The 20,170-nt window shown below is 41.2% G+C and overlaps 2 protein-coding genes and 1 long non-coding RNA gene across 3 annotated transcripts; 2 read left to right on the top strand and 1 right to left on the bottom strand.

Annotated features, from left to right (window-relative positions):
* The first annotated feature begins 982 nt into the window (after positions 1–982).
* Positions 983–6,504, top strand: LOC103703407 (trimethyltridecatetraene synthase-like). Its single transcript, XM_039131515.1, has 3 exons — positions 983–1,482; positions 3,721–4,228; positions 5,632–6,504. Exons 1-3 carry the CDS (start codon positions 1,070–1,072, stop codon positions 6,259–6,261), a joined length of 1,551 nt encoding a protein of 516 aa, XP_038987443.1. The 5' UTR covers positions 983–1,069; the 3' UTR covers positions 6,262–6,504.
* A 3,216-nt stretch (positions 6,505–9,720) lies between these two features.
* Positions 9,721–10,558, bottom strand: LOC120112373. The gene is made up of 2 exons (XR_005513867.1): positions 10,189–10,558; positions 9,721–10,082 (listed from the first exon to the last, which is right to left on the bottom strand). It is a non-coding gene; the product is annotated as an uncharacterized LOC120112373 (long non-coding RNA).
* A 5,894-nt stretch (positions 10,559–16,452) lies between these two features.
* LOC120112372 (trimethyltridecatetraene synthase-like) lies at positions 16,453–19,951 on the top strand. The gene is made up of 2 exons (XM_039131516.1): positions 16,453–17,456; positions 19,073–19,951. Exons 1-2 carry the CDS (start codon positions 16,536–16,538, stop codon positions 19,700–19,702), a joined length of 1,551 nt encoding a protein of 516 aa, XP_038987444.1. The 5' UTR covers positions 16,453–16,535; the 3' UTR covers positions 19,703–19,951.
* Positions 19,952–20,170: the final 219 nt, after the last annotated feature.

The following is a 20,170-nucleotide window of genomic DNA, read 5'->3' as shown; positions in this document are numbered from 1 at the left end:
TTTTTGGAATAAAATTTTTATAAAAAGCTATTTACTATTTGCTAACTATATTTATAAAATGCTGTAAAACTTTAATATGTGTTTTGTAAACAAACTGAAAAAGTACTTTTGGTATAACAAAATGACCATAAAGAATATTGCATAGTATTATACAACAGAGCAAAACAAAATAAAATATATATTAATACATAAATATATGACATAGTATAATATTCATATTAATATAATATAATATAATTATAATATAGTAATATAATATTATACACAATAGCATAATAATATAATATAATTTGATATTATATAATATAACATATTAATGTATTATGATATTATATTATATTATATTATATTTATAGTATAATATAATAATAAATGTATAACTTGTTATACTTATTATCATTATATATTAATAAATGTAAAGGAATATTTTTTTGTAATTATAATATTTTATCATAGGTATTTTAGTTCAAAAAGAAAAAAATTATTATTATTACAGTTTTTCAATGCATGCTAAAAATGCTTTTTCGAAGAAGTTCTATTTTAGATCTTCTTCCAAAAAGTTATTTTAACTTTCCGATAAAAATAAAACAGTTTTTTAATTTTTTTATCGAACACATTTATTTTATTTAAAAATATTTTTTGGACGAAAAGTACTTCCTGAGCCACTAAAAGCTCTGCCAAATGATTCTCGGTTATCTCACGACTCCCTCTAGTCATCCATTATTAATTAGTCGGTCCCCGATGTACAAAAGTTGTTTGCTTGTAATTGGGTCCCCTTCAGTCGTGATGGCAACTTGAGAGAGAGATTGACAAGCTCAGCAAGCAATGAGCCAAGGGCATCTTTCTAGTACTACAACATGTGGTAATTACACTCTTATCTTAAGCATTGGGCAATGAGATTATAACTAAACACACAGGGAGAAGCTCAAATGACTTTCTCACGTTATAAATAAACCCCATACCCCCAGCGCAAGCTACCACCACAAGCACCTCTCCCAGCCATCACCACCACCACCCCTCCTCCTCCTCCTCCTCCTCCTCCTCAACTCCCCCTCGGCTACCACCACCAATGGAATTACCATCATGGGCCACATATCTAGCAACCTTACCAGCATCCATCCTCCTCCTCCTCCTCCTCCTCAAATCCCTCTTCTGCCGGCGCCGGCGCCTCTGTAAACTAAACCTGCCCCCCGGCCCAAAGCCATTGCCCGTCATCGGAAACCTCAACCTCATCAGCTCCCTCCCCCACCGCTCCCTCCACGCTCTCTCGCAGAAGTACGGCCCCCTCATGCACCTTTATTTCGGCTCCTTTCCGGTCATCGTCGCCTCCTCCGTCGACACGGCCAAGCTCATCCTAAAGACCCATGATGTCACCTTCTGTGGCCGGCCCAAGACCGCCGCCGGCAAGTGGACCGCCTACAACTACTCCAACATCGGTTGGTCCCAATACGGCCCATACTGGCGCCAGGCCCGCAAGATGTGCATGACGGAGCTCTTTTTTTTTTTTTTTTTTTTTTTTTTTTTTTTTTTTTTTTTTTTTTTTTTTTTTTTTTTTTTTTTTTTTTTTTTGGTCAAAACGGCAATTCATATAGCTCTAACGTGAGTACATCCTGCCAAATCAGAAGAAAGTAAATAATACAGCTGTGGCGGTAACTCCACCGTGGAAGTCCAATGGATCTCCCCAGAATGTCGTGCAACATGGGAGGCAACCCAGTCAGCAGCCCTGTTTGCCTCCCGGAAAATGTGCGCTGCCATAAACTCGTCCATCTCCATCGCCAGTCTGCGGGTCTCCCGAATGAGCGGATGTCCATCCCCATATCTATCAGCACCCCGGATCCAGTCTATGACTACGGAGGAGTCCCCCTCAAGATACAGCCGGCCAGCCCCGAGCACCCGCCGCGCATAGGAAATACCCGCCCAGGCAGCCCACAGCTCTGCCCCAACGACCGTGAGCCCCGTCGTGCCCCAGCCTCCTGCTGCGACCAGACTCCCAAAATGGTCCCGTATAACAAATCCAGCCCCTCCCGACCTCCTGTCCGTCATCACACTGCCATCAAAATTCACTTTAAGATAACCAGGGGGTGGGGGTACCCAGGACACAATGGCAAACCTGGGCGCTAAAATAGCACTGCGGGTACCCCAGATGTCCCTAGTCATCCCAAGTGAAGACTCGCCAAAGCAAGAGATAACCTCCCCAGCCTGAAGCACGGCTCTCTCTGCGACCATCCTCGCCGAGAACCTCCTGCCCTCGAACATACGAGCATTCCGGTCCAACCAGATATGGTAGGCCAGGTATGCCCTAGTAATGCCCACCTCCACCAGCCTAGGACTCCGAACCGAAGCCCGCAATAACTGTATGAAATCCTGTGTCGTCCCGACGAAGTGGGGAATAGGTGCTGAAGACGACCTCCATATCTCTCGAGCCCTAGGGCACTGCAAAAGCACGTGCTGAATGGTCTCCTCACTGGCCGGACACACCTCGCACTCCTGAGGAACCCTCATGCCCCGCCTGACTAGCTGACTCCTGGTGGGAAGGCAGCCCCAGGCTACCTTCCAGATGAATAGCGCCACCCGTGGGTGTATCCGCATCCTCCAGATCCAGCCTCCCTCCATCCGTCTAGGTGACTCTCTACTGAAGAGGGCGACCAAATCCCTCGCTCGCACCTGTGATCGCCCCGTCGGCACCCATACCAACCTGTCAGACTCCCCCTGGGAAGGCACCGGAAGACCCAAAATCATCTCAGCCAACTGCGCCCCAAACACCTCTCGAACAAGCCCCACCCTCCAACTGCCCACGTCTGGATCCAACAAGTCGCTGACCCTCCGACCCGCAAGACGCACCGAGTCCACCAATGTCGGCATACGGCTAATCGGCACATCAGTCACCCAGCAATCCTCCAGGACATCAACGGAGCGACCATCACCTATAACCCATCTGATCTCCGGTAGAACCCTCCGTGCTCTGGCGCACATCTCCCGCCATACCACCGAATGGCGACGGCCAGCTCTCGCATCAGCAACCAAGGCCCCATACTTGGCCCTCAGCAGAGAGGACCACATACAATCAGGCTCCAAAACATACCTCGCTACGTGACGAGCCAATAAAGCCTCCCTCCGTACCAATAGTGACTGCACCCCCAAACCTCCATCTCTAGTGGGCTGGCACACCACCTCCCAGGCCAACAAATGGATACCACCCCTGCCATCCTGCCTCCCCCAGATGAAATTCCTAACCAGCTGCTCAATGGACCTCAAAACTGACACTGGAATAAAAGCATGTGAAACCAAATAAATGGGAATCGAAGAGAGTACCGACCGAGCCAAAGTGACCCTCCCCATCATGGATAGTGAGTGCATCTGCCAGCCCTCCAGCCTCTGCCTAACTGTGGCCTCCAGGAAAGAGCAGTCGCTCCCTCGCAGACGCCGGCCTGAGAGCGGGACCCCCAAGTATCTCATCACACCTCCATGCTCACCCACCCCTAATATCTCACTGATAGAGTGTCTCACCTCCTGCCTGGTAGACGGGCTGAAGCAAGCTGCGGATTTCGAGAAGTTAACCCGTTGCCCAGACATGGCACAATAATCCAGTAGAATCCTACCCAACACCCGAGCATCACGACATGTCGCACGAGCTAGCAACAAACAGTCATCCGCAAAAAGCAAGTGGGAGATCGATGGGCCCACCACCACAGGCCTATAAGCCCCCAACTCCTGAGTAACCATGACGGAGCTCTTCAGTGCGAGAAGGCTGGACTCTTATAAGTACATAAGAGTGGAGGAGGTCAAGAACCTCCTCCGGGACCTCTTCAACTCCTCAGGGAGGCCTGTTAACCTCAGCGACCACCTCTCAAACGCCAGTCTCAGTATAATAAGCCGAATGGTGCTGGGGAAGAAGTATTTGGACAAGTCCGAGAGCTCAGTTGTGTCGCCGGTGGAGTTCAAGGCGATGCTCGACGAGTTCATGTTGCTTAACGGCGTCATGAACATCGGAGATTCGATACCATGGCTGGATTTCTTAGACTTGCAAGGCTACATCAAGAGGATGAAGAAGATTGGCAAGAAGTTCGATAGGTTCCTCGAGCATGTGCTTGATGAACACGGCGAGAGGCGGCGACGGGAGGGGGAGAAGTTTGTGACCAAGGACATGGTCGATGTTCTCCTGCTACTTGCCGACGATCCCAACTTGGAGGTCAAGCTTGAGAGGCGTGGTGTCAAGGGGTTCACTCAGGTGTCTTTTTCTTGGTCACGGCTTCTTCCACGCACAGCTAACTGTTATAAAGGGATAATTAATTTTCTAAACACACTGGGTCATGTACTCCAAGAACGTGTGGGTTAGGTTATATGGGCTTGCTCGAAACATGTTAGAGAAAGAAACTCATCCGGAAAGGGGTAAAATTATTGGTTAGATAATCCAACTGCAAAGCTAACATGCAGGTCCATTTTCCTTTCTCTGTCTTTTTCTTCGTTTCTGAATATGTTAGTTTGCAGTTGGACCGTTCCATTGCTGAGCTGGTGGATCTGATCCAATCAATAATTTTTTCTAGAAACAGATCTTACGACTAGGACGATCAACTTAGAAATCTGTTCGACAATATATCATCCATTTTGGAGGAAATCATACCTTACACTTTGTGCACCACATGGCAGTGCACCATGCTAATCGCCTCATCTCATTATTGTGGGCTATAAAAAGTCGCAAGCTGAGGTGATTGGTGTGGCGCACCATCATATGGTGCACATGGTATAAGATATAATTTCTATCCATGTTGGCACCTAACATGTTTTATGGGTCCCATGAGTCATTCTCGATGAGCCTTACCGAGGGAGAGGCCAATTATATGTGCCTTGTGGCCTGAAATATAAGCTAACTATGAGCTACAATTAGTTGTGCCTAACCCATAGTTGAGATTGTTAGGTATTCTACTTTTTGTATACCCTTTTGTTTTTTCTTTCTTTGAGCAGATATTGTGTTCCAATTTGACGACCTACCTACCGCATCAATAAATAGTCTAGATATTTGCCAAACTAAACTCTAAATAAGACTACGTCACACTAGTTGAGTGATATTAATGTAAATTATATTTTTGAGTTGCTAAAAGAATTTTACTTCATTTTTTTTAAGAAACATGATATGTCCTCGATGATAATAGATTGGCCCACCCGCAAGAGTCGTGCACATGCAACATGTTTTACTACCCTTTTTTTTGACATAAAAACATACCATATAATATACTAAAATAATACAATTTTTAGTATATTATATAAATCAAGACCAACCATAATAATTGATTTTGATCTTTTACTTTTAATTAATTAGAATATCAGATCTACTTGATTTTGAAGCTTAAATAGAGAACAAAATTATATTCAATTAAAAATATTTATTTTTTTTGTGAGAAATAAACACGTCCACCCCCATACTTGCTAAGTACGCAGTTATTTTCTACCAAGTACATCAGGATCTAGTTTTGGCCCAGGCCGACCACAAATCAGAGCGGCTTGAAACATAACCAGCAATTAGACCGGACCGGTTCAATTAGCCCACAAGAGTTTGTTTGTTCTTCTTAATTGAAAGCTCGCAAGACTCTGTTAAGGTCCAATTAACACGGGCTCCTTGCTCCCATGGCCCAGGATCTGATCGCCGGCGGCACAGACACCTACGCCGTGACCATGGAATGGGTCATATCCGAGCTCCTCAAACGGCCGGAAATCTTCAAGAAGGCTACCGAGGAGCTCGACCGGGTGATCGGAAGGAGCCGGTGGGTCGAGGAGAAGGAGGTGCACCATCTCCCCTACATCGAGGCAATCATGAAGGAGACCATGAGGATGCACCCAGTGGTACCCATGCTCATTCCCCGGCAATGCATGGAAGACTGCCGTGTCGCCGGCTATGACATCCGGGCCGGGACCCGTGTTCTGGTCAATGTATGGACCATTGGGAGGGACCCTGGAATATGGGATGCGCCGGAGGAGTTCCGGCCGGAGCGGTTCATCGGCAGCTCGATAGATGTCAAGGGGAAGGACTTCGAGCTTCTGCCATTCGGGTCCGGGCGGCGGATGTGCCCTGGTTACAGCCTTGGGCTCATGGAGATACAGCTGAGCCTGGCCAACCTGCTGCATGGCTTTGCATGGAGGCTACCTGATGGGATGAAGGTGGAGGACCTGAGCATGGAGGAGATCTTTGGGGCGACGACACCGAGGAAGGTGCCACTCGAAGTAGTCGTCGAGCCGAAGCTCCCGGCTCATCTATATGCTGTGTGATTTTAGAGCCTCTTAGAATCAATCCAGCCAATAAAAATATAAGTATATCAATAAATTTGGCGGAGGTACTTCGCTACCTCCGTTTCTTATCACAAAAAAGTATCCGGAGTAACAATGGTAAATCCTTCTGGCTTTTAATGTAACAGAGTGATGTAGAAGGATGTAAAACTAAGGTATATGATGTTAAGAGTGATAATGGTAAATGCAATTTCGTAAGATGTAAAAGAGTGGCATATTACTTAATTACGTATGCATGAGATCTAAAACTAAGATACATAGATGAAAGCTAGCATGTCTAAGAGCTTGTTTGGATAATTAAGAATCTAACCCTTCTCTTCTTCTCCTCCTCCTTTTCCTGTGACTGGCCACGAGTTACAAGCCTTCTCTTTGTTCAGCTCTGAGGGCTAAATAAAAGTATGGTGACCAATATATAATTTTTCTCTTTGATGAAAAATGGTGTCCATATAGTTAAGTTGCATATATATTATTTGGGAACACATAAAAGTGGGAAAAAGATAGTTATTTCTGCTGAGATAGTTATTCCTGTCGGAATAGTTGTTCTTACTTATCTGAAATATGAAATTCTTCGGTCCTGGTTGGGATAACTCTAGGTCTCAGAGTGTTTCGGTCCATATAGCACAAGGGTGAAGGATTAAAAGAGACCCTTATTCGAGAAATCATCTGATTCCAGCCTCCTGTCGGAATTGTTATTTTAGGTATAAGCAAGTTTGTTGGAATTAACTGCTCTTCCTCATCTTGGTACACCTGATTAGTCTAATAAAGCCTATTCCGTGCCTTATTCTCAAATCAAACGCGTTAGGGGGCATGCGATCCAACAAATAGTATTGGTCAACTAGAAGAACAGGTGCATGCATGTAACTGAGTCAAGCTTGGGTGGGCCTTCGTGCATTGCGTAACGGCCCATTATCTAATGGGCTTTGTGGCATGCTCCGGGCCATTCAATTGGGGATTGCCGCATGATACGTGAATGGCTATGATTGCGGGAATCCTATCCAGTTTAAGCACCAAGAAAATTGAAAGTTAATTTTGAAATAATTAACTTTTAATAGTCTATAATTTAGATGACACGTGTCACTTATCATAACTATCTTCCTTTAAACTAAGCATAAAAAATGATGGCAGCATCATTATACATATGACGTTGCTACTTTTGAGAACCATTGCTCATTTATACTAGAATTTTCTATTCCTAGTTTTATTCTATTTTGTTGTCTCATTTAGAATAAATATTCTTTATTCTACTTAGTTATTGTTTTTAGAACAGTTAGTGTGGTGTTGGTTTTTGATTGAATTTAGGTAGGAATGAAACATTCCATGCATTTGATACTCTATTTAAAAGGACTTTTGACATCTCCTTTAATATGGCGTAAGAAAAAAAAAAAGAAAGAGAGAGCGTGAGGTGTCCTCATTGGTCAAGCGTGAGAGAGTCTTTTTGTGTGGTATTTGTTTTTAATAAAATATTTTTTCTTTCCTAATTTTTTTCTTACAATGCCTCTTTTCTTTTTTTTTTAATTTATTTTTTTTATGTTTGCTCTGAATCTTGGACCACCGTAGTCAATTTACTTCAAGTAGTCAATTTACTTCAAGTAGCGTGCTGTTCTACAGCTACATGGGCATTATCTAAATCTTAGCCATGCATTTTGTATGCCATGGAGAAGACCAAAAAGAAAGACTTTGAAAGGGCCCATTTTTCATTAGATTTTCAAAAATTGTATGTATGTATGTATGTATGTATGTATGTATGTATGTATTGGTCGCACACCTTGAGGCTTGAGGACACGGCTTATCCTGACCATATGTAGTCGATATATTTGCCAAGTATGTGGTTAAATGTACCAAACTAATAAAATGAGCGAGCCATAATTAAGGAGGTCATCTTAATTTCTATGGTGGTCATGAAGTCTTTTGCTAAGTAGTATATATGTGGTTTGTCGAGCAAGTCAAGAAGGAAACAATGTTGCAACTGGAGAAGTACATCAGGCAGTTATATGGAAATAATCCACTATATATATATATAGGTATGTATGTATGTATATATTTGAATATAGATGTCCTATATTCTTTTCTCCAAAAGAGAGAGAGAGAGAAAACAAAGGGAAGTTGCATTCTCATTCCTGAAAAAATTAGATAGAAAGTCCAATTATTTACACATCACCATATGTGCAAATGACCTCATCATAGCACTAGCCGGTGATGAATATGGCCGGCTATATACAGCAAGAGGTTCCACTCATCTGTTTCACATCATGCGTCCTTAATTGGTGGCCCTATATGTATGCAAAATGATAGATCAACGATTAGACTCTTCTTGAAGTTTTTGTTTTGTTTTGTTTTTAATGAGAAGGGAGGCTGCAAAGCCACCCAGAATTTTTTTTTATAGCAAAAAAAGGAATGTACGCTACATGCAGAAACAGAGTGCTGAGAGTTCAGCTGATTACGGTGAATCGAAATAAGAAGAAAAAGACAGAGAGCAAGGCAAGTATGCAAAGAGTAGGATCACCGATGAGCCAGAAGAGTAAGTTTAGGCGTCGACCGATTCATCAAGCGACCTTCTGATTCTTGCCCAAATCCTTGTGAAGCCTGGAAGATCTTTTGGGGAGCATATGAGAGACCAATCTATGAGAAGATGAAGACACTTCAAAGAGATTGCGGCTAGTGAAGATCTCATGTTAAAGGAAGATTCCAGCATTTCTTTCTCACCAACAAACCCAAGCGAATGCACGAATAAGCAACAGAATGGGAGGATGCATGTCCATTTTGAAGAAGCCAGTCATTCAAGAAGAGAATAACTCGGAGGGGAATTTGAGGGACTCCAAGCCTAGAGCACAATTCCAGACCAGATAAGTCTATGAGAAGGAGCAGGTAGCCAGCAAGCGATCCATGGATTCAAGCGGAGTTTGCACATGAAGGCGAACCAAGGAAGCATTCGATTTTGTTATATCTCTATTATATATTTTCTCCGGCCTTCTTTCCTCTTCCCCCCTCTCTCCTTTGTTTCTTTCATTTCCCTCCCCTTCTCTCTACCTCTCTCCCTTTCTCTCTCTCTCTCCCCTTATTTCTTTCCCTCATTTTCTTCTCTCTCTTCCTTCTCTCCCCTCCTGTTTGTTTGTTTTTTTTTTTTTGCCTTTGGCTGTTGGATGCTCTCTAACATCGAAGCATTGCCGATAGTGGGCGAGATGAAGTTTTAACTACAACATAAGCTCCATCATGGGCAATTATTGGATGTGATATATTATTTTTAAATTATTTTTATAAAAATATATATAATTTGGTGATGCTATGATCTATACATCAAATGATCAAAAAATTAAATAATTATTTTATACTAAAAAATAAAAAAAAAATTACAATGGACCGAGAAAATAATATGAGATGCATTCTCCTAGTTAGCTGACGGTTGAGAAATAGAAACAGGCCTACTTAGAATAGCCCAAGAACTATAAAATATTTCTACATCTTCAGCACAATTTATTATCTGATTATTTAGACAAACGCACGGTGGTAAGCTGCCACAACCCTCTCCTCACAAAAAAATGACCGAAAAACAAAAGACACAACCCTCCGGGGACCTTCCTTGAAGACAAGAAGGTGTCTCAATGTGCTACGTGGACCATAGTTTGCAATCTTCCAACTTTTGTTAGTACTTAATAATTTTCCTTCGGATTGCCTCGATGAACTAGATGGACCATCAAGTTTATTCCCCTTCTGGGCCTAAACAAATCAAGATCTTACATCATTCTGAATTTATAAGACTGTAACTTCTTGTCAAGGTTTCAAAAAATCCATCAGTTCAAGCAAGCCTAGTAGATGAGGACAAGGAAAGAAAAATTCAAATTAATTGTAGGTCGGTCGACATTGAGTCCTCTTGGGCCAATACTCGAAGAGGGGTTTAAATAGGATCCGTACCGAGGCGAATAAGCTCCGGGCTGTCAGATTCATGGTCACAACGCCATCTTGGAGTCAAGGTAAAGGTCCATCTCCTCCCTTCTTCTTTTCCTTTCCGATCGAACCGGCGATGGCCAAAATCTGGCAAAGGGTCACTAAATTTAGGCAAAAAAAAAAAAAAAAGTGCTTACCTGATGGCCATATACCGTGCTCTGGCTACTCCTCCGGCTGCAGCCGATGTCGCGCCGAAGGCCTTCTCTTCACCTCCTCTGTCTCTTATTGGGGTAGCCAGAGCACCCCAGTGAGATCTAAACCCCCACCCCTATTTTGCGATGAAGAGAGGAGAGCTATAGAGAAAAAAATGAAAAGAAGAAAAAAAAATCGAGAGAAAGGTTTTGTTCCACATTTTATTCTCTACTTGATTTGTAGATCATAGACCGATTTATCCAGTCGAAACTTGAAGCTTGTTTAAGGCTCTGTTTGGGGGAGCTTTTGGAGGGCCAAAAAGCACTTTCTGGCCCTCCAAAAGTACTTTTAGCTAAAAAATGGTGTTTGGTAAATTTTTTGAAAAGCTGTTTCAGCTTTTGCGGGAAGCTGAAAACAGCTTTTGGAAGGAAGCTCCAATTTGGAGCTTTCCGAAAATGCTGTTTTCAGCTTTTTCGGAAAGCTGTATTTTTGACCAAAATACCCCCAGGTAAAAAAAAAATTCCTCCCCAAAAAAGGTTCCTCACCGCCTGTTCCTCTCCCAACCGACCCGCCCCCCTCCCCCCGGCCCTGTTCCTCTCCCAAACCACCTCCCAACCCACCCGCACCCCCACCCCTCCCCCCCGCATCACCGCCGCCGCTGCCGCTGCTGTGCCTCCCTCTCCCCCGCCGCCGCACCCCGTCCCTCTCCCCCGCCGCCGCACCCCCTCCCTCTACCCCGCCGCTGCAGTGCCCCGCCGCCGCACCCCCTCCCTCTCCCCCGCCGCCGCACCCCCTCCCTCTCCCCCGCCGCTGCAGTGCCGCACCCCCTCCCTCTCCCCCGCCGCCGCACCCCCTCCCTCTCCCCCGCCGCTGCACCCCGTCCCTCTCCCCCGCCGCCGTAGGGCCGCACCCCCTCCGGCGCCGTCGGCCACCGAGACTGCCGCCGGCCACGGCCCGGCCCCCTCCCGCGGCCGCCGTGGCCTGGCCCCCTTCCGGTGCTGCCGGGTGCGCGGGAGGAGAAGAACGGAGAAGGGGGCAGAGGAAGGAAGGAGAAGAAGAGAAGAAAAAAAGAAAAGGAAAAAAAAGAAGAAAAGGAAATAAAAGAAAAGAAAAGAAAAGAAAAGAAAAGAATAAATAAATAAATAAATAAATAAATGCATAAATAAATATTTATATAAATAAATGAATGAATGAATAAATAAATAAGATAATAAATAAATATATTTCAATGGATAAAATAATAAATAAATAATTGCATAAATAAAAATATATATACGAATGAACGTATAAATAAATAAATATAAAGAAAAATAATGAGTGAGTGGCAAATAATCTGATCCTTATGATATTGATAAGTACGGTGAATTTGTCGCCATTGCAAATAGTTAAGTAAAAAGATAATCTATTAAACAGATAAATAGTTATTTATTGTTGTATTATACTATAAATATATTATTATATTACATTATATCATAATACATTAATATGTAATGTTAAATAATTTAATATTATGTTATATTATGAAAAATTAATTTATACTAATAATATATTATTTTATACCTTTATTATTGTATTATACTATACATATTATATTATATTACCTTATATCATAATACATTAATATGTTATTTTAAATAATTTAATATTATGTTATATTATGAGAAATTAATTAATACTAATAATTATATTGCCATTATGCTATGCTATGCAATATCATATTACTATATTATAATAATAATATTTTATATTACAGTAATATTATACTATATCGTATATTATGTATTAATATATGTTATGTTTTATCATGCTCTATTGTATAATACTATGCAATGTCCTTTATGGTAATTTTGTCATATAAAAGTACTTTCTCAGTTTGTTTACCAAAAATATGTTAAAGTGCCACAGCACTTTAAAAATATAGTTACCAAACAACAAACAGCTTTTTATAACAGCTCTACTTCAGACAGCTCTACTTCCAACAGCTCTACTTCCAACAGTTCTACTGCCAACAGCTCCCCCAAACAGGGCCTAAGTCCTTTTTAGATTACTTAGAGTTTTTTTAATTTGTATTTAAATTTTTAAATAATAAATAGCAAGTAATATATTTTTCTTAAATGGTTTTGATAGGTACAACAAATTTGTCCAACTGAACCTAGTAATTTTTGGGCAAACAAAAGTAAGTGACCTGGCACAAACTTTACTAATTTTCGAATTATAGGTCAATTTAATATATATAGACTATAAAAATATAAATGATATTGATATGATTGGCTGTGCAATGGGATCAAGTATATGATTGTTTTTACGATTCATGTTTTTATAGCATTGTCTCATGAATACTTATGTATGAATAAGGAATGAAAGAATAAACCTCGAAGTATAACTGCAAACTATCAATAAATATAGTTATAGCTATAAAGTTTGGGTTATATAGTCTTAAATATTTAAATACTAGATTAGATGCTCTCTACCCATCTCTTTTTGTTTAGCAAATGAAATTGGACTAATTATATTATTTTATAATTTTTTATGAATATTTTTTTTGTGGGTTTCGTGTTATTGCCTAATCCGCGGCGTGACATTTTATGGCTCCAAAACAGCTTTGTAATTCCCTAAGGGCCGACAAAGATGGCGCCTATGCAAAATCTTTGAGTGTTGTATGTTAAATTTCTCTCTCTCTCACACACACAATCACAATCAGATTGTACATAAAGGTTAGTCGCATAGAATTCATCTGTTACACCCTCTTGTGTAGTATTTACCTTGAAGATTAGATGGTCCACGAATGCGATGCTCACGCTCGATGAAGATACAGGACTCTAATAGGCTAGTTAGAATAAAAGTCCTCCACAAAAACATGCAAAATCCAGTAAATAAAAAAGAAGAAAAAAAAAGGAGACATGTCCATTTTTGCAAGCAGGCTTCTTTATCTCAGAAGATCAATGATGCTAAACACTTCTTGAATTTTGGAACCATAGTTTAGCTGCCAATAAAGGTGCAATAATAATAATTATTTTAAGTAATGATTAGGCGATGTAATTGCCTACTAGAAACTCTTACCTTCAAGTTTCCTCAAGGTCAGTTTTGATGGTAATGTATTCGACGATGGCAGCAAAAGAGGGATTGGCTTTGTGATCCGAGGTTCAGACTCGAGACTACCAGTAATAGGTAGATCTACGGTTTTGATATCTCGATTCCTAGTGCAAAATTGAGAGCGGCATGAGCAGGTATTATCTATGCTCGGCAGATCTTGAGGGCTGACAGCATAACAGTTGAGGGTGACTCGGCCATTATGGTCGGATGAATCGAGGGTTAGGCAGGGGCAACGTCCTTCTACCCACTTTTGGTCGATATTTGGAGCTGTTTGAGGGAAAACACTTTCTTTGTAGCCAAACATACCAGCAAATGATGTGACAAATTGGGTTGCTTTCTTTGTGGCGGAGCACTCGAAAGAGATTTTATGGACCACTTCATTAGCTCTCTCAATCACACTTTGTGATATTTTCTGATTTTCTTATATGTATTCATACTAGGTTTGTATAATGCATTAGTAGTAGTAGTAGTAGTAGTAGTGAGAAGAAAGAAGAGAAGGCTACGCTATTCTGTTGTCGTCGTAATCACTGCCGTATAATCCTAATGATCCCATACCTTGTCAGGGAACTTGAGGCACCCCACTTCAACCAGTGACCCAGTAGTTTTATTACATTGTCCAACTTCAGAAATGTGCTGGGGATTTAGGTAAGGGCTCTTGGTGGATAGGTACCTCAGGAATAAACTACTCCTGATCCACTTACTCTAAGAGGGGAAATGGATTAATTTAGTCCTCATGCACTTTACTCCAAAATAAACTCCTCTATATGTGGTGGACCAATTATTCCATATTGGACTAAAAAAAATTTGGATTTGGTGGAAGAGTCGAAAAGAAAGAGGATGACTTTACGAACGTGAGATATGACTTAACAAGAAATAAGACAGATGGAGAGGCTTGATGAGGACGTAAGAGAATGCCACATGCGATTTACTTTTCATTCTTTGATGTTTTTTGTTTTAATCATAAGACTTACGACTTTGTTAGCAGGAGAAATTTTTAACTTTCGAATTTTTCTTTTTAAGATGGGCACTAAGTGAAAGATGGCAAGCCTGCCACATACTTCCTTCTCCTGTGCCCGCCCCATATGGTTTTTGCTCTGCTAAACTTGATACATATGGAGTGAAAAGGTCCCTACATGCGTGATTCATACCATATCAAGATCTCCATACGCCGTGGACTTGGGATGCATTTGATGGCAGGCCAATTCAGAAAAAAAGAAAAAAAAGGCTTTGAGGTCCATGCTATGTGTGGGCAAATTTTGCCGACAAAGTCTATATCATGAATAAAAGATCCAGATATCCAATCTAGTTATTTAATCCAAAAGGCATTTGGCCCAGAATGGATATTCTCTTGGTAAAATATCCAGCAAGGTGAATTAATGCTGATGTGGAGGTTTGGAACAATAAGAATATCTACTTATTTGATCCACGAGATTTCATTCAGGTGAAATGGCGTTATTGTATCTACTGTCGACTAAATACAAAGAAAAAACCTCCCATTAATCAACCAGAAGCAACAAACATGAAAATAATAGTTCAAGAAATTATGCTCGACCCATACGATGTAACCTAAGCTTGCATGCAACTTGACGGCATGAGAAGGAATTCGGCTCTTTTAAGTAAGTAGGATTCCGACAACTTTTTTAGGCGTCGTCTGCTCTTTTGTTTTTTGGCCTCCGACGATGCTTAGAAGCGTCGTCTTATAAACTTAATTTCTTAGTTTAATCTCCGTCGACGCTACTAAAAAGTGTCGGCAAATTTTGGCACGCTCACTAATTTGCCGACGCTTCTTTCTTGCGTCGGCACATAAGAGTTGGAATATTTTATTTTTGTCGTAGTGGAGTTATCCGTCTGCATAATCTCGAAGTAATCATAGCGCAAGCTAATAAGAGATGCGTGCATAAAAAAATAAAAAAGTACATTATTTTTTATATGCAAAACGTGACTTGCCGTCTTCTATTTTGAAATCCGCTCGTTTCTACAATCGTATGATGCAACGATTGACGAAAACGGATGGCGGCAGAGTTTTCAAAAGTAGAATTTTTTAGAATAATTTTTTTATAAAAAGCTATTTACCGTTTACTAACCATATTTCTAAAATGCTGTAAAACTTTAATATGTATTTTGTAAACAAGCTAAGAAAGTACATTTGATATAACAAAATGACTATAAAGGATATTGCATAGTATTATACAACAGAGCATGATAAAATAAAATATATATTAATACATAAATATATGACATAATATAATATTAATATTAATATAATATAATATAATATAATTATAATATAGATATATAATATTATATACTATAGCATAATAATATAACATAATTTGATATTATATAATATAACATATTAATGTATTATGATATTATATTATATTATATTATATTTATAGTATAATATAATAATAAATGTATAAAATATTATAATTATTATCATTATATATTAATAAATATAAATAAATATTTTCTTTAATTATAATATTTTATCATAGGTATTTTAGTTCCAAAAATATTATAAATTAATATAGTTTTTTTAATGCATGCTAAAAGTACTTTTTCGTGGAAGCTACATTTTGGAGCTTCTCCGAAGAAGTTATTTTAGCTTTTTAGCAAAGCTAAAACAATTTTTTATTTTTTTTATCAAATATATTTATTTTATTTAAAAATATTTTTTGGACAGTTGGAAAGTACTTTCTGATCCGCTAAAACTCTTCCAAATAGATTCTCAGTTATCTCGCGACTCCCTCTAGTCATCCATTATTGATTGGTGGGTCCCCTTCGTACAAAAGTTGGTAGCTTGTAATTGGACTCTTCAGTGGTGATAAAACTTGAGAGAGAGACCGACAAGCTCAGCAAGCAATGAGCCAAGGACATCTTTCTAATACTACAACATGTGGTAATTACACTCTTATCTTAAGCATTGGGCAATGAGAAGCTCAAATGACTTTCTCACGTTATAAATAACCCCCATACCCCCTGCGCAAGCTACCACTACAAGCACCTCTCCCAGCCATCGCCACCACCACCCCTCCTCCTCCTCCTCCTCCTCCTCCTCCTCAACTCACCCTCGGCTACCACCACCAATGGAATTACCATCATGGGCCACATATCTAGCAACCTTACCAGCATCCATCCTCCTCCTCCTCCTCCTCCTCAAATCCCTCTTCTGCCGGCGCCGGCGCCTCTGTAAACTAAACCTGCCCCCCGGACCAAAGCCATGGCCCGTCATCGGAAACCTCAACCTCATCAGCTCCCTCCCCCACCGCTCCCTCCACGCTCTCTCGCAGAAGTACGGCCCCCTCATGCACCTTTATTTCGGCTCCTTTCCGGTCATCGTCGCCTCCTCCGTCGACACGGCCAAGCTCATCCTAAAGACCCATGATGTCACCTTCTGTGGCCGGCCCAAGACCGCCGCCGGCAAGTGGACCTCCTACAACTACTCCAACATCGGTTGGTCCCAATACGGCCCATACTGGCGCCAGGCACGCAAGATGTGCATGACGGAGCTCTTCAGTGCGAGAAGGCTGGACTCTTATAAGTACATAAGAGTGGAGGAGGTCAAGAACCTCCTCCGGGACCTCTTCAACTCCTCAGGGAGGCCTGTTAACCTCAGCGACCACCTCTCAAACGCCAGTCTCAGTATAATAAGCCGAATGGTGCTGGGGAAGAAGTATTTGGACAAGTCCGAGAGCTCAGTTGTGTCGCCGGTGGAGTTCAAGGCGATGCTCGACGAGTTCATGTTGCTTAACGGCGTCATGAACATCGGAGATTCGATACCATGGCTGGATTTCTTAGACTTGCAAGGCTACATCAAGAGGATGAAGAAGATTGGCAAGAAGTTCGATAGGTTCCTCGAGCATGTGCTTGATGAACACGGCGAGAGGCGGCGACGGGAGGGGGAGAAGTTTGTGACCAAGGACATGGTCGATGTTCTCCTGCTACTTGCCGACGATCCCAACTTGGAGGTCAAGCTTGAGAGGCGTGGTGTCAAGGGGTTCACTCAGGTGTATTTTTCTTGGTCACGGCTTCTTCCACGCACAGCTAACTGTTATAAAGGGATAATTAATTTTTTAAACACACTGGGTCATATACTCCAAGAAGGTGTGGGTTAGGTTATATGGGCTTGCTCGAAACTTGTTAGAGAAAGAAACTCATCCGGAAAGGGGTAAAATTATTGGTTAGATCATCCAACTGCAAAGCTAACATGCAGGTCCATTTTCCTCTCTCTTTCTTTTTCTCCATTTCTGAATATGTTAGTTTGCGGTCGGACTGTCCCACTGCTGAGCTGTTGGACCTGATCTAACCAATAATTTCTTCTAAAAAAAGAAAATTCAACTATTAGACCGGTTACCAGGCTCGTAACCCCAAACAACCGGTACTTGTTAGCTAAATATGGCTATGATACTTTTTGAAGTCTAAGTCCTCATATTTTATAATATTAGGCATAATATGTGCACATAGTTTAGAAAGTATATGTTGGATCGATTAAGCCCAAATTTTGCAGGATTTTTAGTCTATAACTGCAGGAATATCGGAACAGACCTTACAACTAGGATGATTAACTTAGAAATCTGTTTGACAATATATCATCCATTTTGGAGGAAATTGTACCTTACACTTTGTGCACCATATGGCGGTGCGCCATGCTAATCGCCTCGTCTTATTACTGTGGGCTATAGAAAGTCGCAAGCTGAGGTGATTGATGTGGCGCACCATCATATGGTGCACATGGTATAAGATATAATTTCTATTCATGTTGGCACCTAACATGTTTTATGGGTCCCATGAGTCATTCTCGATAAGCCTGACCGAGGGAGAGGCCAATTATATATATGTGCCTTACGGCCAGAAATATTAGCTACAAATTAACAATAAGCTACAATTAGTTGCACCTAACCCATAGTCGAGATTGTTAGGAATTTTACTTTTTGTATACCTTTTTTTTTCTTCTTTTTTTAGTGTATATTGTGTTCCAATTTGACGTCCTACCTACCGCATCAATAAATAGTCTAGATATTTACCAAACTAAACTCTAAATAAGACTGTGTCGCAATAGTTGAGTGATATTAATGTAAATTATATTTTTGAGTTGCTAAAATAATTTTACTTCATTTTTTTAGATACGTCCTCAATGATAATAGATTGGCCCACCGCAAGAGTCGTGCACATATAACATGTTTTGCTATTCTTCTTTTTTTTTTACATAAAAACATACCATATAATATACTAAAAATAATACAATTTTTAGTATATTATATAAATCAAGACCAGCCATAAGAATTGATTTTGATCTTTTACTTTTAATTAATTAGAATATCAGATCTACTTGATTTTGAAGCTTAAATAGAGAACAAAATTATATTCAATTAAAAATATTTATATTTTCTTGTGAGAAATAAAAACGTCCACCCCCATACTTGTTAAGTACGCAGTTATTTTGTACAGCAGGATCTAGTTTTGGCCCAGGCCGACCACAAATCAGAGCGGCTTGAAACATAACCAGCATTTAGACCGGACCGGTTCAAATAGCTCATAAGAGTTTGTTTTTTCTTCTTAATTGAAAGCTCGCAAGACTCTGTTAAGGTCCAATTAACACAGGCTCCTTGCTCCCATGGTCCAGGATCTGATCGCCGGCGGCACAGACACCTACGCCGTGACCATGGAATGGGCCATCTCCGAGCTCCTCAAACGGCCGGAAATCTTCAAGAAGGCTACCGAGGAGCTCGACCGGGTAATCGGAAGGAGCCGGTGGGTCGAGGAGAAGGAGGTGCACCACCTCCCCTACATCGAGGCAATCATCAAGGAGACCATGAGGATGCACCCCGTGGTACCCATGCTCATTCCCCGGCAATGCCGGGAAGACTGCCGTGTCGCCGGCTATGACATCCGGGCCGGGACCCGTGTTCTGGTCAATGTATGGACCATTGGGAGGGACCCTGGAATATGGGATGCGCCGGAGGAGTTCCGGCCGGAGCGGTTCATCGGCAGCTCGATAGATGTCAAGGGGAAGGACTTCGAGCTTCTGCCATTCGGGTCCGGGCGGCGGATGTGCCCTGGTTACAGCCTTGGGCTCATGGAGATACAGCTGAGCCTGGCCAACCTGCTGCATGGCTTTGCATGGAGGCTACCTGATGGGATGAAGGTGGAGGACCTGAGCATGGAGGAGATCTTTGGGTTGACGACCCCGAGGAAGGTGCCACTCGAAGTAGTCGTCGAGCCGAAGCTCCCGGTTCATCTATATGCTGTGTGATTTTAGTGCCTTTTAGAATCAATCCAGCCAATAAAAATAAAAGTATCTCAATAAATTTCGGGGAGGTACTTCGCTACCTCCGTTTCTTATCACAAAAAAAATATCAGGAGTAAGAATGGTAAATCCTTCTGTCTTTTAATGTAACAGAGTGATGTAGAAGGAATGTTTGTTACTTAAAATTGAGATGTAAAACTCAGATATATGATGTTAAGAGTGACAATGGTAAATGCAATTTCGTAAGATGTAAAAGAGTGGCATGTTACTTAATTACGTATGCATGAGATCTAGAACTAAGATGCATAGATGAAAGCTAGCATGTTTAAGAGCTTGTTTGGATAATTAAGAATCTAATCCTTTTCTTCTTCTCCTCCTCCTTTTCCTGTGACTGGCCACGAGTTACAAGCCTTCTCATTGTTCAGCTCTGAGGGCTAAATAAAACTAGTGACCAAATATATAATTTTTCTTTTT

This window comes from Phoenix dactylifera, chromosome 11, assembly GCF_009389715.1.
Source record: "Phoenix dactylifera cultivar Barhee BC4 chromosome 11, palm_55x_up_171113_PBpolish2nd_filt_p, whole genome shotgun sequence".
NCBI classification, from domain to species: Eukaryota; Viridiplantae; Streptophyta; class Magnoliopsida; order Arecales; family Arecaceae; genus Phoenix; species Phoenix dactylifera.
The sequence above is the reverse complement of the archived record's forward strand: the minus strand, read 5'-3'. Positions and strand labels throughout refer to the sequence as shown.

What these genes read in the sequence shown, in the direction of transcription:
- LOC103703407 (XM_039131515.1), top strand. Translation starts at nt 1,070, where the DNA reads ATGGAATTACCATCATGGGCCACATATCTAGCAACCTTACCAGCATCC. An exon ending in CGCCAGGCCCGCAAGATGTG is followed by an intron (nt 1,483 to 3,720) that starts CATGACGGAGCT and finishes CTCCTGAGTAAC; the next exon opens with CATGACGGAGCTCTTCAGTG. An exon ending in GTGTCAAGGGGTTCACTCAG is followed by an intron (nt 4,229 to 5,631) that starts GTGTCTTTTTCT and finishes CCCATGGCCCAG; the next exon opens with GATCTGATCGCCGGCGGCAC.
- LOC120112372 (XM_039131516.1), top strand. Translation starts at nt 16,536, where the DNA reads ATGGAATTACCATCATGGGCCACATATCTAGCAACCTTACCAGCATCC. An exon ending in GTGTCAAGGGGTTCACTCAG is followed by an intron (nt 17,457 to 19,072) that starts GTGTATTTTTCT and finishes CCCATGGTCCAG; the next exon opens with GATCTGATCGCCGGCGGCAC.